Source organism: Sinohyriopsis cumingii, chromosome 10 (assembly GCF_028554795.1).
Source record: "Sinohyriopsis cumingii isolate HCF-2022 chromosome 10, ASM2855479v2, whole genome shotgun sequence".
NCBI lineage: Eukaryota > Metazoa > Mollusca > Bivalvia > Unionida > Unionidae > Sinohyriopsis > Sinohyriopsis cumingii.
The window spans coordinates 42,376,229-42,395,754 of record NC_142970.1 but is presented as its reverse complement, the minus strand read 5'-3'; the positions used below and the strand labels follow the sequence as shown (position 1 = coordinate 42,395,754).

Here is a 19,526-nt window from a genome sequence, read left to right as displayed (position 1 = left end):
GATATCTTCTCGATGAAGTAAGCTTACAATATGATCTAGATGAAGTAAGCTTATGATATGGTCTAGATGAAGTAAGCTTATGATATGGTCTCGATGAAGTAAGCTTATGATATGGTCTCGATGAAGTAAGCTTATGATATGGTCTGGATGAAGTAAGCTTATGATATAGCCTAGATGAAGTAAGCTTATGATATGGTCTGGATTAAGTAAGCTTATGGTAAGGCCTAGATCAAGTAAACTTATGATATGGTCTAGATCAAGTAAGCTTATGATACGGTCTAGATGAAGTAAGCTTATGATACGATCTAGATTAAGTAAACTTATGATATGGTCTCGATGAAGTAAGCTTATGATATGGTCTGGATGAAGTAAGCTTATGATATAGCCTAGATGAAGTAAGCTTATGATACGGTCTAGATGAAGTTAGCTTATGATATGGTCTAGATGAAGTAAGCTTATGGTAAGGCCTAGATCAAGTAAGCTTATGATATGGTCTGGATGAAGTAAGCTTATGATACGGTCTAGATTAAGTAAACTTATGATATGGTCTCGATGAAGTAAGCTTATGATATGGTCTGGATGAAGTAAGCTTATGATATAGCCTAGATGAAGTAAGCTTATGATACGGTCTAGATGAAATAAGCTTATGATATGGTCTCGATTAAGTAAGCTTATGATATGGTCTCGATGAAGTAAGCTTATGATATGGTCTGGATGAAGTAAGCTTATGATATAGCCTAGATGAAGTAAGCTTATGATATGGTCTGGATGAAGTAAGCTTATGATATGGTCTAGATGAAGTGAGCTTAAGATATGGTCTGGATGAAGTAAGCTTATGGTAAGGCCTAGATCAAGTAAACTTATGATATGGTCTAGATCAAGTAAGCTTATGATACGGTCTAGATGAAGTAAGCTTATGATACGGTCTAGATTAAGTAAACTTATGATATGGTCTCGATGAAGTAAACTTATGATATGGTCTGGATGAAGTAAGCTTATGATATAGCCTAGATGAAGTAAGCTTATGATACGGTCTAGATGAAGTAAGCTTATGATATGGTCTAGATGAAGTAAGCTTATGATACGGTCTAGATGAAGTAAGCTTATGATACGGTCTAGATTAAGTAAACTTATGATATAGCTTAGATGAATTGACCTTATGATATGGCCTAGATGAAGTAAGCTTATGATATGGTCAGATGAAGTAAGCTTATGATATGGCCTAGATGAAGTAAGCTTATGATATGGTCTAGATCAAGTAAGCTTATGATACGGTCTGGATGAAGCAAGCTTATGATATAGTCTAGATCAATTAAGCTTATGATATATCCTAGATCAATTGACCTTATGATATGATCTAGATGAAGTAAGCTTATGATATGGCCTAGATGAAGTAAGCTTACGATATGGTCTCGATGAAGTAAGCTTATGATACGGTCTAGCTCAAGTAAGCTTATGATATGGTCTAGATGAAATAAGCTTATGATATAGCCTAGATCATTGACCTTATGATGTGGTTTAGATCAGATGAAGTTTTGACAAGGTCAAGATCAGGTAAGGTTTTGGTATGATATAGATCAATAGAGTTTTGTTCTATGGCCTAGATCAAGTCAGGCACATTTGTTGTTTTATCCATAGTGTGACTATCAGCAATTACTTTTTGAAACGTCACTAAACAAGAGATTTGATCAGTTTCATCCAGACCTAGCAGGTATCATTCTGGCATAAATGACTATCAACTTTGTATGGACTGTCAGTTTATGATCAAATATGGCACCATTACTAAATGTATACAAACCATTAAATATGACACCATTACTAAATATATAAAAACCGTTAAATATGGTACCATTACTAAATGTATACAAGCCATTAAATATGGCACCATTACTAAATATATACAAACCATTAAATATGGCACCATTACTAAATGTATACAATCCTTTCGTGACTTTTTTTGAAGAATGCTTGACAGAATGTGAATACAAAGTATCATGGCATAGAAGACACTTTACTTTTATCTGTTTTATGACAGTGATTGTTTTGTCTTACATATGGTTGTGTCAATGCTAAATAAAGAAAACATGGAATTTTTTCAATTCCAAGTTATATTTAAGAGAATTTTACCAGACTTAATAATCATAGTTGCCTCCATACACAATGACAAATGTAGCATCAATTTCCTCCAATTGAAACATTGCTGATATATTTTAGTTTTGAGTTAATGCCTGTGGACATCATGGAAATCACATTATCAAATACCTAATAGATCATGTATCAAGCTCAGCCATTGGTTAATTCATTTTCTTTGGTGTGAGCTTGGAGTCTTTCATGTGCAAAAGGGCATTTGTTCCAGAACACTGTTTCCACTAGCCATATTTGTCTCGGGTGAATGTTGAATAACTATGGTTTTCCTTTACTGCCTTGTGGGGGTCATAAGGTTAAGTCCAGATCATTGTGGCTGAAGAAAGAAAAATGGCTTATACACACTGAGTTTCTCTTGAAATACAAGAACCAAATTGTGTAGATAGCTTGCACATAGGGTAAGTAAGAATGCTGGTTTAAAGCAGTGTTATAGGTCAAAGGTCAGGGTCACAGACATAAAAGATGCTATGGTTTCTGCTCACTAACATTATTTCTACATCATGTTACTTCATATTTAGGCCACAGATTGTGATTGGCTTGCACTTGCAACAAGGAAGAAACCTATCAAATTTAGCCAAAGGCCAAAGGTCAATATGGCAGTATCTAACATAAAAATGGTTTCTACACAAGATCTTAACTCACTAGCCATGTACATTCACAAGAATTTGTAGATTTCTTACAAATTGGGTTAGAAATAGACATATTGTTTTTGAGGTTGAAAGGTCAAGATCAAAGTGACAGAAAGAAAATGGTTTTCATACAATTGCTTTAGTTATAGACTACATACCGTGGCTAAAGTTAATGGAGTTTTCACATAGATAATAGAGAACCCTATTGATTCTAGGGCTGAAATAACCAGATGTCACAGTTATGCCAAGACTTTTATGGAAATAATTGTTTCTGGACATTATGTTTAATTGAAGAACCCAAACCTCCAGAGAGGGTATTAAATGGGGAGGACATAACATATATTCAAGGTAATCGTGTTTAATTCACAAAATGTTTCCTAAGCAACTGTTAAGTTTTAATCACCAGTGACATTAAATTATTATGAAAATGCCTACACTTGATTCCATGACACACTGGATTATCCTATGAATTTAGTGTCTAGGTCACGATACAGAAATCTTGCATTAGTGTTTGGTTAAAGGTTTGCTGAAAAGGTTATGTTTAATTGAAGAACCCGAATCTGCAGATGATGCCTGTATTGGGGGAATATAGACCTTTCCATAAAGCTTAAAATGGGTGCAGCTATATTAGTATCATGTGACAGTCTACCACTAGTTTACTGAAGTTGCCCAGTGCTGAGTACTGTGCAAAGTATATTGGTACACAGTTAAACTAAAGCAATGCTAAGTACAGTGTTAATATATATTGGTACACAGCTAAGGTGACCCAGTTATAAGTACAGTGCAGGATATATTAGTACACGATTAATGTAAACCAGTGTTATGTACAGTTTAAATTTACATTTGTACATGATTGTAAACCAGTTCTAAGTACAGTGTAAGTTTTTATTGGTATAGATTTAATGTGAAGCAGTACTAAATATAGTGTAAAGTATATTGGTACACGGTTAATGTATAGCAATGCAAATTACAGTGTAAGGTATATTGGTACACAGCTATTGTAATGTTATGCTAATTACAGTGTAATATATAGTGGTACACAGTTCATGTAAACCAGTACTAAGTACACTGTAATGTTTATTGGTACACAGGTCATGTAAAGCAGTACTAAGAACTGTGTAAGGTATATTGATACACAGGTCATGTAAAGCAGTACTAAGAACTGTGTAAGGTATATTGATACACAGGTCATGTAAAGCAGTACTAAGTACACTGTAATGTTTATTGGTACACATGTAAAGCAGTACTAAGCACTGTGTAAGGTATATTGGTACACATGTAAAGCAGTACTAAGTACTGTGTAAGGTATATTGGTACACAGGTCATGTAAAGCAGTGCTAAGTACTATCTGAATCGGTGTTATACTATTTAAGTTATATTTGTACACATTTAATGTAAACCAAACCATACGAAACTTGAATTCAGACTCTATAAATAATTGTTTTAACTGAAACCCATACATGGGCATTGACCTCATTATACACAACATGTCCATTGCAATAGGTGTGAAATGGCAGCTTTTATGACATGTACAAAATAGTATAATGTACCTTCTGCTAAGGCCAGATATCTGGACACTATATAAATTACTTGGAAGATCTTTTCCTTAGTTGTGTTTAGGGCACTACAGAAATTGCTTGGAACTCCTTTTCCTTAGTTGTGTTTAGGACACTACAGAAATTACTTGGAACTCCTTTTCCTTAGTTGTGTTCAGGACACTACATAAATTACTTGGAAGTCCTTTTCCTTAGTTGTCTTCAGGACACTACAGAAATTACTTGGAAGTTCTTTTCCTTAGTTGTGTTTAGGACACTACAGAAATTACTTGGAAGTTCTTTTCCTTAGTTGTGTTTAGGACACTCAAGAAATTACTTGGAAGTCCTTTTCCTTAGTTGTCTTCAGGACACTACAGAAATTATTTGGAAGTTCTTTTCCTTAGTTGTGTTTAGGACACTACAGAAATTACTTGGAAGTCCTTTTCCTTAGTTGTTTTTAGGACACTTAAGAAATTACTTGGAAGTTCTATTCCTTAGTTGTGTTCAGGATACTACAGAAATTACTTGGAAGTTCTTTTCCTTAGTTGTGTTTAGGACACTACAGAAATTACCTGGAAGTCCTTTTCCTTAATTGTGTTCAGGACACTACAGAAATTACTTGGAAGTTCTTTTCCTTAGTTGTGTTCAGGAAACTACAGAAATTACTTGGAAGTTCTTTTCCTTAGTTGTGTTTAGGACACTACAGAAATTATTTGGAAGTCCTTTTCCTTAGTTGTGTTTAGGACACTCAAGAAATTACTTGGAAGTCCTTTTCCTTAGTTGTGTTCAGGATACTACAGAAATTACTTGGAAGTTCTTTTCCTTAGTTGTGTTTAGGACACTACATAAATTACTTGGAAGTTCTTTTCCTTAGTTGTGTTTAGGAGTAGATCATTCTGTTTTATGGGTATAGATATTTTCCACACAAAACACCTTAATCATTTTCAAAAGGCAAAGGGACAGTAAGAAAATGAACAATCCCTGCACAAATTGCAATATTGCAATATAAGCTGACAACTTTTGCCTTGTACAAATTGCACTATAAGCTGATAACGTTTGTCCTGTACAAATTGCAATATAAACTGACAACTGTTACCTTGTACAAATTGCAATATACACTGATAACTTTTGCCTGGTACAGATTGCAATATAAACATATGACCATTCCCTTGTACAAATTGCAATATAAGCCGACAACTTTTGCCTTGTACAAATTGCAATATAAACCGACAACTTTTGCCTTGTACAAATTGCAATATAAGCCGACAATTTTTACCTTGTACAAATTGCAATGTAAGCCGGCAACTTTTACCTTGTACAAATTGCAATATAAGCTGACAACTTTTGCCTTGTTCAAATTGCAATATAAGCCGACAACATTTGCCTTGTACAAATTGCAATATAAGTCACAACTTTTGCCTTGTACAAATTGCAATATAAACTGACATCCTTTACCTTGTACAACTTGCAATATAAGCCGACAACCTTTGCCTTGTACAAATTGAAATATAAGCTGACAACGTTTGCCTTGTACAAATTGCAATATAAGCCAACAACGTTTGCCTTGTACAAATTGCAATATAAGCCGACAACTTTTGCCTTGTACAAATTGCAGCTTAAGCCAACAACTTTTGCTTTGTACAAACTGCAATATAAGCTGACAACTTTTGCCTTGTACAAATTGCAATGTAAGCCGACAACTTTTGCCTTGTACAAATTGCAGCTTAAGCCAACAACTTTTGCTTTGTACAAACTGAAATATAAGCTGACAACGTTTGCCTTGTACAAATTGCAATATAAGCCGACAACTTTTGCCTTGTACAAATTGCAGCTTAAGCCAACAACTTTTACTTTGTACAAACTGCAATATAAGCTGACAACTTTTGCTTGTACAAATTGCAATATAAGTCACAACTTTTGCCTTGTACAAATTGCAACATAAGTCAGAACTTTTGCCTTGTACAAATTGCAATATAAGCCGACAACATTTGCCTTGTACAAATTGCAATATAAGTCACAACTTTTGCCTTGTACAAATTGCAATATAAACTGACATCCTTTACCTTGTACAACTTGCAATATAAGCCGACAACCTTTGCCTTGTACAAATTGAAATATAAGCTGACAACGTTTGCCTTGTACAAATTGCAATATAAGCCAACAACGTTTGCCTTGTACAAATTGCAATATAAGCCGACAACTTTTGCCTTGTACAAATTGCAGCTTAAGCCAACAACTTTTGCTTTGTACAAACTGCAATATAAGCTGACAACTTTTGCCTTGTACAAATTGCAATGTAAGCCGACAACTTTTGCCTTGTACAAATTGCAGCTTAAGCCAACAACTTTTGCTTTGTACAAACTGAAATATAAGCTGACAACGTTTGCCTTGTACAAATTGCAATATAAGCCGACAACTTTTGCCTTGTACAAATTGCAGCTTAAGCCAACAACTTTTACTTTGTACAAACTGCAATATAAGCTGACAACTTTTGCTTGTACAAATTGCAATATAAGTCACAACTTTTGCCTTGTACAAATTGCAACATAAGTCAGAACTTTTGCCTTGTACAAATTGCAATATAAGCCGACAACATTTGCCTTGTACAAATTGCAATATAAGTCACAACTTTTGCCTTGTACAAATTGCAATATAAACTGACATCCTTTACCTTGTACAACTTGCAATATAAGCCGACAACCTTTGCCTTGTACAAATTGAAATATAAGCTGACAACGTTTGCCTTGTACAAATTGCAATATAAGCCAACAACGTTTGCCTTGTACAAATTGCAATATAAGCCGACAACTTTTGCCTTGTACAAATTGCAGCTTAAGCCAACAACTTTTGCTTTGTACAAACTGCAATATAAGCTGACAACTTTTGCCTTGTACAAATTGCAATGTAAGCCGACAACTTTTGCCTTGTACAAATTGCAGCTTAAGCCAACAACTTTTGCTTTGTACAAACTGAAATATAAGCTGACAACGTTTGCCTTGTACAAATTGCAATATAAGCCGACAACTTTTGCCTTGTACAAATTGCAGCTTAAGCCAACAACTTTTACTTTGTACAAACTGCAATATAAGCTGACAACTTTTGCTTGTACAAATTGCAATATAAGTCACAACTTTTGCCTTGTACAAATTGCAACATAAGTCAGAACTTTTGCCTTGTACAAATTGCAATATAAACTGACATCCTTTACCTTGTACAACTTGCAATATAAGCCGACAACTTTTGCTTGTACAAATTGTAATATAAGCTGACAACTTTTTCCTTGTACAAATTGCAATATAAACATATAACCATTGCCTTGTACAAGTGCACAGCAAATTCCTAGAGAGTGACATTTACTGTTACTCCAAACTCATTGACAACTACTGCTTATAATTGGTTTTATTCCAAATCTGTATCGTCACATCAAACTCAATGACACCAACAACTTCATTGGTTCTATTCCAGACCTTCATTTTCACACCAAACTCACTGACACCAACAACTTCATTGGTTCTACTCCAGACCTGTATTGGCACACCAAACTCACTGACACCAACAACTTCATTGGTTCTATTCCAGACCTTTATTGTCACACCAAACTCACTGACACCAACAACTTCATTGGTTCTATTCCAGACTTTTATTGTCACACCAGACTCACTGACACCAACAACTTCATTGGTTCTATTCCAGACCTTTATTGTCACACCAAACTCACTGACACCAACAACTTCACTGGTTCTACTCCAGACCTGTATTGGCACACCAAACTCACTGACACCAACAACTTCATTGGTTCTATTCCAGACCTTTATTGTCACACCAAACTCACTGACACCAACAACTTCATTGGTTCTATTCCAGACTTTTATTGTCACACCAGACTCACTGACACCAACAACTTCATTGGTTCTATTCCAGACCTTTATTGTCACACCAAACTCACTGACACCAACAACTTCATTGGTTCTATTCCAGACCTTTATTGTCACACCAGACTCACTGACACCAACAACTTCATTGGTTCTACTCCAGACCTTTATTGTCACACCAAACTCATGACACCAACAACTTCATTGGTTCTACTCCAGACCTTTATTTTCACACCAGACTCACTGACACCAACAACTTCATTGGTTCTACTCCAGACCTTTATTGTCACACCAGACTCACTGACACCAACAACTTCATTGGTTCTATTCCAGACTTTTATTGTCACACCAAACTCACTGACACCAACAACTTCATTGGTTCTATTCCAGACATTTATTGTCACACCAAACTCACTGACACCAACAACTTCATTGGTTCTATTCCAGACCTTTATTGTCACACCAAACTCACTGACACCAACAACTTCATTGGTTCTACTCCAGACCTTTATTGTCACACCAAACTCACTGACACCAACAACTTCATTGGTTCTACTCCAGACCTTTATTGTCACACCAAACTCACTGACACCAACAACTTCATTGGTTCTATTCCAGACCTTTATTGTCACACCAAACTCACTGACACCAACAACTTCATTGGTTCTATTCCAGACATTTATTGTCACACCAAACTCACTGACACCAACAACTTCATTGGTTCTACTCCAGACCTTTATTGTCACACCAAACTCACTGACACCAACAACTTCATTGGTTCTATTCCAGACCTTTATTGTCACACCAAACTCACTGACACCAACAACTTCATTGGTTCTATTCCAGACATTTATTGTCACACCAAACTCACTGACACCAACAACTTCATTGGTTCTATTCCAGACCTTTATTGTCACACCAGACTCACTGACACCAACAACTTCATTGGTTCTACTCCAGACCTTTATTGTCACACCAAACTCACTGACACCAACAACTTCATTGGTTCTATTCCAGACCTTTATTGGCATGACAATACTCATTGATATCTACCTGCATCTTAAATGGTTCTTTTCCATTGGCTTATGTACTTCAGGGTTCTCATGGTACCAGGAAATTGGGAAAAAGCAAGCAGAAGTGATAACTTTTTGCCGACCGTAAGTCATGAAAAACCCAAGGATTTTCCGTCACCACTTGATGCCCGAAACAATTGCATAATTGAGTCATAACTGAACTGATCCTGAGTTAAATTTATCGAGTTCTAACCAGAATATACAGAATATACCAAATATGGATCGTTTGGTTGCTTGCAATAAACATATATACTGAGTCAGTACAAATGCCCAGTGGATTAGATTCGTCTACTAGACTTTTATTTTCAAAGTCAGATCGATATCTGTATCTTTCCTTTCCATGGAAGGAGTTAACTCTTTTTGTTACAAGACATGATTCCAGTTATTTGCATTTATTGTTCTTTTTATATACTGTAATAGGAATTGTTAATTTCTACGAGAATTTTAACATGCATATACAATTGCTATAGAATTTTTATCATTAACGATTTCAAAGGAAACAAAACATGACTTATGTTCATTATGTTGTTCTCACTTAGCAAAATAAAGTTAGAATTTTTATTCTGGGCACTGAAATGATTTTACTTGCCAGTTTGTATGAATGTAATCAAACTTGTTTTGTGTGATATTTTTTCTGGTTTTGTATGTGATCATCTTTTCTGACTTAGATGTTTTTGGAGAGTCTTGAAAGAGAAACATCGTTAAATATAGAAAATGCATGTTTTATAATCTAAAATGTTCTTTAATTCCATTCAGTAGTGGTCATATTTGAACCTTCAAAAGTGTAGTTTGGTCCCGGAAAAACTCTGGAAATGACCCGGAAATTTATCTTTAGAAAAGCGTGGGAACCATGGTACATGTTAGTGATACAAGCTAACATTGCCATTGCTGAATTTTTATAAAAATAAAGAAAACAACATTATCATATTTTAAGCACAATGGTAATTCCATTGTTGTGTCATGACTTGAAACTTTGAATACAAGTCCTACTCAGAAAACACACTGGAGTCAGCCTTCTGATGCAAGATGATCAAATAAAATGGTGGTTATTTGACATAGATTATCAAGTGGCGGTTATATGAGATTGATGATCAAGTGGTGTTTATGTGATTGATTATCAAGTGGTGGTTATGAGATTGATTATCAAGTGGTGGATACTTGAAACTGATGATCAAGGAATGATTATGTGGGATTGACTAGAACTTTTCACAGATTTTTCAGAGCTGATGATTAAGACACAATGCCTGTGTTGATTTTGATACAACTTGTTAAATTCCATGTTCCTCATCGACACACGATATTTTTTTTAATTAGTCTTTGACGAGTGTATGAGATAGAAATGGAAGGGTTGTGAGCCATGTGTGTTCATATTTGTATGATTACCTTTGAGAGTTGTAATTTTAATTTCAGGTGCAGCACCCAAAGGCAAAGTTTCAACTCGTCAGGCAGAAAAATCCAAAATGTGTCTTTTAATGTGAACTTAGCTGATTTTAGATGATGTTCCATAGCAACTACATCTGCAACCAAGGCACCAACAACTGCTTTAGCTCCACCCAAGGCATTAATAACCACTCTTCCTCGAGCCAAGACACCAGCAACTGCAGTACCCCTAACCAAGGCACTAACAATTTCATCCAGAACCAAGACAACAACACCTTTTGCACTAAAAGATGTTGTTCAGACACTGTTGGACATAATAATGATGCAATATTTAATCTAAAACATGACAGCTTGAAGAAATAGCCATGCTTTTAACTTGTATTATTCCTTATTGTGACATTGAAATTTAGGCAGTGAATATACAAAGCACTCTCAAGTCTAAACGAATAAAATGCTACAGTTTGAATAAAATATTTACATTGGCAGGTAAGTTATACCTGTACATGGATGTACATGATTATATTTTCCTTTTCTATAACCTACGCATTGAGGCAAGAGACGTGGTAATGATATGAGATAGACTACATGGCTATGATAAATATCTGCCTAGACATATATAACTGCCTTAATATTTATGTAATGGCTTCATTGGTTCCAAGGTTAGACAATCGATAATGCAAGTCAAAGTTGTATTTTCCCTTCAGTCAAAGCTGCAGTGCATTCACCGGTTTCTGTATGGAGCTTCCATATAATGACTTCAAATATTATACATGACCGTGTATTCTAAATACTTGACATAATATGTGAAAAGAAAACTGCACTAACAAGCTTTGTAATGTCAGACACATCAATGGAGAGTTGCATCCCTTGTATAGAACAAATTACTGAAATGAGGTTTGTGTTGTGTTGTTCATACATAGGACACATGTACCGGACTTGTGGAATCCTCCTGATGGGCAATCTCAACCACATATAAAACACATGCACTTGGCTTGTGGAATCCTCGTGATGGGCAACCTCAACCACATATAGGACAGATGTACCTGATGTGTACATACCTCTTGATGGGCAACCTCAACCACATATAGGACACATGTACCTGACTTGTGGAATCCTCTTGATGGGCAACCTCAACCACATATAGGACAGATGTACCTGATGTGTACATACTTCTGGATGGGCAACCTCAGCTACACATAGGACACATGTACCTGATGTGTACATACCTCCTGATGGGCAACCTCAACCAGAGCATACCCAGCTAGTGTTGCTTCCCATGGGTCAGTGGATCTTCCCGTGGTTTTTCCAGGTTCTTCCTCTAGCAAATATACTTGCTACCATGTATAGCCTATCATGTGCAGAAAAATGGTTTTACACCCACAGAACCCTATCGACAAGTGTCTGATGACAATGGAATGCTTTCTTCCCAAGTGTGTTAATTTACAATTGTCAAGCAAAACATTTATGACGTTAACTCAATTAAGAAACTTTCTGATGATGTACCACCAGAGAAAAGTACAGATTTATTGAAAGAACGATGATTATATACACAAGTTTTGACCCACTATTTCAAGATATGGTATATCTTGCCTTTATCTTTTATTTTGTATATACATTAATTTTTTCAAAACTATTTACATTTTACTTTTGATCTTGTAATACTGCTTGTTTACATTTCATTAATTTGTCCTATTTCAATTTTTGTTTTATATTTATATAGCTCAGCTTTTGATTGGCACCATATGACGGGGGTTATTCTGCTGATGTGCCATGATCTCGGATACATACATATATACATACATACAGACATACATACATATATATATATATATATATATATATATATATATATATATATATATATATATATATATATATATATATATATATATATACAGACATGCATATATGCATGCATACATATATACATACATACAAATATGCTTGCATACATACATACATACATACATACATACATACATACATACATATACATATATACATACATATATACGTACACACATACATACATACATGCATACATACATATGTACATACATACATGTATAGGCACATACATATGTATGTGCATGCATACATACATGCATATATGTACAAGTGCACAGAAATGCATACTTACATACATACATATGAACATGTATACATACATTTTTATTTGGAAATGGAGACCGCTTCAATGGCCTATTGTTTCCAGAGTCTGCCTTGGATGAGGGAGGTCATGGGTTTGAACCCCAGCCAAATCATACCAAAGACTTTTAATAATGGTACTAACAGCTGCTTTGCTAGGCGCTTAACATGAAGAGGTTACTGTTAGGACAGAAATGCAAAATAGTCATGGATTTTTTATTTGTGTGCAACTGTGACAGAAATACAAGTTGGTCGTGGACCTTTTTACATGTGTGTAACGTAACCGTGACATAAATGCAAGTAGGTAATGGATTTTTTTACCAGTGTTAACTGTGACAGAAATATGCGTTGTTCATGGATTTTTTTACCAGTGTTAACTGTGACAGAAATTTCTTTTTTATTTTTGTTTAACTGGGACAGAAATACGATACAGAATGAACACAAATACAATGCATTCTATATGCGTTCTGTAAGTTATGTTATTTTGTTTGTATCGTTAAAAAAAAATCTTGATTGAGCATAGTAATACATGTTTGTGGTTTTCTATTACATAGCTATTTATAGCACCTGGGATTGTCCTGCTTGATCTCAATAAGGTCATCATAATATCAGTCCTTCAACCAATGGTTGGCTAATTTATTCAATTTTTTTTAAAATTGTTGGAATGCTCTTTTCCTTTGATGCTTACTTCGTGTTTGCCTTCTCTGGCAGTGTTTATCCTATGCTGTACACGTGACTTATTTATATAAGTGGGTATTCATAGAAAAGTAGTTCTCCTTACAGTTCATACAGAAATAAACGCACTTCATTTTGATCACATGGTAACATTCTTGCCAATGGAAATGTTACTTTACCAGCTAATGGCATTGCAATTATATAAACATTTATTGTAAGTACGTTATATGTGAAGTGATGTTCAGAGAGGCCAAAAATATAGTTTTAAAAAGTAGTTTACTAGAACCAAGAACTAAATAACTTATAAAAAGGTTTGGTTCATGTCAAAATGTTTATGTATTAAATGAATAGTGCTTAGACCAAAGCACAGGCCAGATACACCATGCATATAGATGAATAAATATTTTGTACCGATGCAATAGGCTTTTCTTTTTAGAGTCTCTCTATTCTATCTATGAGTCTTTCTTTAGAACATTTCGTTTTTCTGTGTTTCCATGTTTTTTGTTTGAATGTGTATCTGTTTGTCTCTGCATGTCTATGTTTGTCCCTATCAATCTTTGTCCCTATAAATCCATTTCACTCTATAAATAGTTTTGACCCTGTAAACAACATGACGTCGTGTTCAATTTTCCATGTGTCTTTTCCATGTTAAATTCACATTGTCCCTATACATGCCGACCCATACTAAATTCCCATAGACCCCATAGTGCAGGGACATCTTTTTGATGGGGACTTCCATTAACCCTATACAACCCCTAGGACATTTGTGACTGGGATTTCTATAGACCCTAAAAGCCCCATATACTACTGAGATGGTATGGACCCAATTTAAACGACATATATCGGAAACTATAACCACGAGCGTTGGAGGACTCTACACAAGTTATATTAAATGACTAAAATAAGAGGGGCCCCGAGTAGCTGAGTGGTTTAAAGCGCTCTTCGTTACGGATCTCTGCCATCTCACCTCTGCCTGCGTCGGTTCGAGTCTAAGATTCAGCCAATGTGGGTATGTGAGAAAGCTTGCCAGTAGCTTCTTGTGGGTCGGTGGTTCTTTCCGGGGTTTTCCCGGGTTCTTCTTCCACCATTAATACTGGCCGCCATATATAGCCTATCGTGTGCTGAAAAATGGCGTTAAACCCCACAACAACAACAACAAAAACAACAACTAAAATGAGTGTATGATGCAAGAAGTCTGTGAGAAGCACATGAAACATTTATTCAAACCTGTGCCAGTATGTTCAAATCGACGTACAGCGACCATTTATTCTAATTTTTTGCCAATGAGTCCATTTGGACGTGATAAATACAGCTACCATTAATTTAAGTCTAAGCCAGTTGACCGTAAGTAATACAACGATCATTTATTCAAAATGGTGCCAGTGTGTGCAAGATGTCCGTGAGAAGCACCACAGTGACCATATACTCCTAACTGTGCAAGTTTGCCCAGGTGGCTGTAAGAAGCACACCAACCATCAACTCAACGTTGTGTCAGTGTTTACAGTCCTTCATAAGTAATACAACAACTATTTATTCCAAATCGTGCATGTATGTCCATATAACTGTGAGAAGAACAGCGACCATTATTCAAAGTGCATCAGTATCTCCAGTTGGCAGTGAGATATAAAACGTTACCAATCTAAGGTCTTAAACAAATTAACATGATATAGGGGAAACAAGCCAGTATCGTAAAATTCATCGCATATTTTTTTTTCCTAGAGCACAAACTGAAAAAGTAAACAGAACTTAAAGAATTGTAAATTATATCAACATTAGTCAAAATTCCAAACGTATGAAGTGCCGATTGAATTCCAATGGTATTCCAAAACCATAAATGATACAAATACCGATTTTGAATGTATCGATATGCTTGTAGTCTCGAACGTGCTAATACGTAAATGGTCTGGAGTGTGATGATGTGCTAAGAGTCTTTTGATGCACCACACTAATACAACCAATAATGTCATCGTCAGAATTCACTATAATTCCAAATTAATGTTCTAATAATATTGAGCACTTTGTAATTCCAGTGAATATTATTTTGAATAAATAAATCAACCCTAAAGATAAAGGGAACAATAATAAGATTCTGTCTGCTTCGTATCTTCAGGCAAGAATGAATAATTCTTCAAGACATCAACATTCTAGAAAAAGCTAAGACGCAATGATCGAACCATACTGTAGGTCACACACCTCTTGATAAAACATTGAAAGTTATCAACCCATTTAGGAATTTCCAAGTGAAAACTTAATGTCCCAGATTAAAACAATCAGGCAAACGAAAATATAAAATATTCTTCTTCAACAAAAATTTCCATCCTCCCTTCACACCCAATCGAACCACGGGAAACTTAATTGTCTGGTCCCTCTTTGACACCAGGCTACTTTCATCGCATGTAGATATATCATCCTGATGGGCAACCTCGTTTAGTTTGATGATATATTTGGTATTGGAACAGGATAATCTGAGAACTGCTCCTCACTAAGTGTATAAATTACTTGAAGTGGACATGAGTCAAGAATACAAGCTGAAACCGATTGTTTGTCACAAGAAATATTCTAAAATAAAGCATGCTTATGCCCATTTTGTGTTGAACCAAAGAATACCGCAACATTTGTCAGAACTTTAAACACGTGATCATTTATTTTAACATAGGGTATGAAATGCATCATATGTTTCAAAAAACGGTTTATGAACAAATTATGGTTGTATCAACAAATGTATTGTACATGCTTGATAGGACGATTCGTCGGCATGTATACTGTATTTTCACCCACCCACCCATTTACTGATTGGGCTTCATCTAGGCCACAACTCTGGGTATATTACATGAATATAATCTTTATCTGCAACTTGTATGTCCTGGCACCAGCTTGTTCGACATAGGTAACGTTAAAGCTATGATAACCCAGACAGTGACTTTATCCTCTTTATCTGCCCTAGTTTGCACTTCGTACGAATTAGTGCCGTCTACCTCGATATAATTGACGACAAACTCGTGATAGCCCCGATAGTAGATATCTCATCGATATTGTATCCTTGTCCTACATTATGTGGACTTCTACGTGTTCACTGCGTGATTTTGTTTTATTGGGCGGCTGAGAGAGAAGATGCCTTCTTCAAATAATTTATCATCAAACTACACGAGTACCCATTCTCACTTGTCTGCCCTGTTTATTTTATTGTATTTACATGAACAGTAATAGTACGTTGTACAAATAAGTATGATAGTTCCCAGTCTGACTGTATAATTTATATCTACAGTTACTGTATGATATGTCATGCAAATAAGTAAAATGGGTGAAAGAAGCGACAGCACAGCGGATAGAGCGTCGGATTCGTAATGCAATGTTTCTGGGTTCGTTGCCTGCCCCTGTCAGCCCGGCTCGGCTGCCGCTGTGTATAATTGAGAAAGGCACACATCTCCTATTTCATCGCCATGATAAAGACGGTCATGTGTTAAAGAGCTGTCACAAGCAACATCACCGATAAAGGCATTTAGCTCCTATTTCCTCGCCATAATTAAAATAAAAATGTGTTTAAAACAAAACTATAAGAAATACAATTTAAAACAAACAGAAAGAAATCAAAACAAGCGGAACTCATTATTGCTATCAGACTGTAATATTCATTAGTCAAAGATACGAAGTTGCAATTAGTCAATAATAATTACAAGATACTCAAGTAGCAAAGAGTCAATAATAGTTTCACAATAATAAAGTAGCAAATAGACAATAATAGTTTCACAATGCTAAAATAGCAAATAGTCATAATAGTTATGCCCCGAGTGGTCTAAAGCGCTGTCCGTTAAGGATCACAGCCATCTCACCTCTGTCTGCATGGGTTCGAGTCTCGGATTCAGCCAATGTGGGTATGTGAGAAAGCTTGCCAGTAGCTTCTCGTGGGTCGGTGGTTCTCTCCGGGGTTTTCCCGGGTTCTTCCTCCACCATTAATACTGGCCGCCATATATAGCCTATCGTGTGCTGAAAAATGGCGTTAAACCCTACAACAACAACAACAACTGACTAAAATCAGATTTCCACTGTTATACATGGTGATCTGACAGCGACCGCTTTGGATTTATGTTCTGGCAACCTATGTTATTGTCATAATCGCTAGCTGTATCAGCCAATCAGATGAAGTCTTATATCTTCGCCCTTTATAAGCTGAGTAGTATGTGGTTGAAGAGAATAAATGTGTACCGAACGATTTGATTCACTTAATGATTTTTAAAGCTGTATTTCCATTGGCTAATTCAAAGGTCACAAGAACATAAACCGTAAGCGGTCATCTACAGATCTTTACCTAGGACAGCGGAGATCTGACTTTAATCAGCTTGACATGCACCCTACCCTCCACTCCTCGTCCTACAATCTCAACTCTGTACACAGAACCTATCCAGTTTTATCAACGATAACCGATTTAGAAAAAGATCCGACTTAACATGCATCAGTTTACATAGCGGAATCAATTTATGTTGGCCGTATAAGTACAATTAGGGCAATGGAATTAATGAAAACAATGTAAGGAATCCATTTAAGTATAATTTGGACCGCGGAATTCATGAAACCATTGTTAGGACTCCAAAAGTTCTTAAAACCGTAACTATTGTAAAATCTCAGAAATGTTATCCTTGGTAAGGATTCTAAAAGTTGGTAAAATCATATCCGTTGTAAAGACCTTATACATCCTTAAAACCATATTCCTTGTCAGGACTGAGAAAGGTATTAAAACCTAATTCACTGTAAGGACTCGGCATATTGTTGAAACCATATCCTTATCATTATAGGATCCATCAAAGATGACCTAGTTGAGTTACGTAGGTCACCGCAACTTACGTAAGTGATTTATTCCAGAGCGCGAGTTTTTATTTCGCATGCGTTACTCTATTATTAAACTTATTCAGTCAGTCACACAATCTTCTGTATATTTGATTAATTATATTACCTACACAATTTTGTGTATTATGTACTTATTTAAGTGCACAAGTTTGTGTATAGTCCACTTACTCAATTATTTAACCAAGACTGATATTTTCAAACTCCACAACATATCCAGGTCTTCATAATAATATTATCAAAGTCTGTGTTCAGACACAACTAAGAGGTTGGTAGGGGTGATATATAGAATATATAATACTGATATTGCAGATTAGTTACAACTTATTTTAGCAGAATAGTTGCTATAGCCACAAATGGACAAATTGCATCTAGTGGAAAGTCAGTTATTCACCTTATTCAATTACTTTAGCAAAAGGGTGATATTTTCAAAATGCACAAAATGTTCAAGCCTTTATAATAATATCAAAGTCCATGTTCGGACACATAAAATATACAGGTCTTTATAAGGATATCAAAGTGTGTGTTCAGACACACAAAATTCAAGTCTTTATAATAGTATCGAGACCGTGTTCAGACACCAAACATTCCAGTCATTAAAATAATGACAAAAGCTGTGTTAAGACACAGCTATTTAGGTCTTCATAATATTATCAAAATCTATGTTCGGACACTCAACATGTGCAGGACTTTATAATAATATCAAAGTCCGTGGTCAGACACAAAATATTCATGTATATATTATAATAATATGTTCATATAATATTATTGTGAAAGTCCGTGGTCAGACATAAGTAGGACTGTTATGAAAGTCCGTGGTCAGACATAAGTAGTACCGAGGATGAAGAATACTTAGTACTTTTATTGAAGATTAGTTACAATTCGTTTTAGCTGGATATCCGCACACACAAGAAATAAATAGACTATAGCCACAGTTTTGAGGTTATTAAGAAGAAAATATAAATTAAAGCCAGAAAAGCGGAGAGCAGAAGGCATTCGCTGAAGTAATAAAATGTTTCGGGCAGAGTGAAGTTTTGGCCACTCATTCATGTATACAGTTCCATGAATGTAGGTGTAGTAAATGTCATTACCAGCAAAATTGATTTCAACGTTTTTCATGGAAGAAAATATGATTAAATGTATGTCCAGTATATTGGGAGGTCGTACCGTTATACATTCCATACAATAATTTTGAAACTTTGTCTTGTCACGCTTGCAAATATTCAACCT

At 35.5% G+C, this 19,526-nt stretch overlaps 2 protein-coding genes across 3 annotated transcripts in view; both read left to right on the top strand.

The window, feature by feature from the left end:
• The window catches only part of LOC149789934 (uncharacterized), a 593,258-nt gene extending 579,382 nt beyond the window's left edge, over nt 1-13,876 (top strand). Inside the window, exon 17 of the mRNA XM_089972007.1 lies at nt 10,665-13,876. Coding sequence (XP_089828133.1) covers nt 10,665-10,732 — 68 coding nt within the window. The 3' untranslated portion in view covers nt 10,733-13,876. The remainder of the gene's footprint in view (nt 1-10,664) is intronic.
• Nucleotides 1-19,526, top strand: part of LOC149789932 (uncharacterized) — a 475,016-nt gene that overhangs the window by 129,412 nt on the left and 326,078 nt on the right. The window lies entirely within an intron of this gene.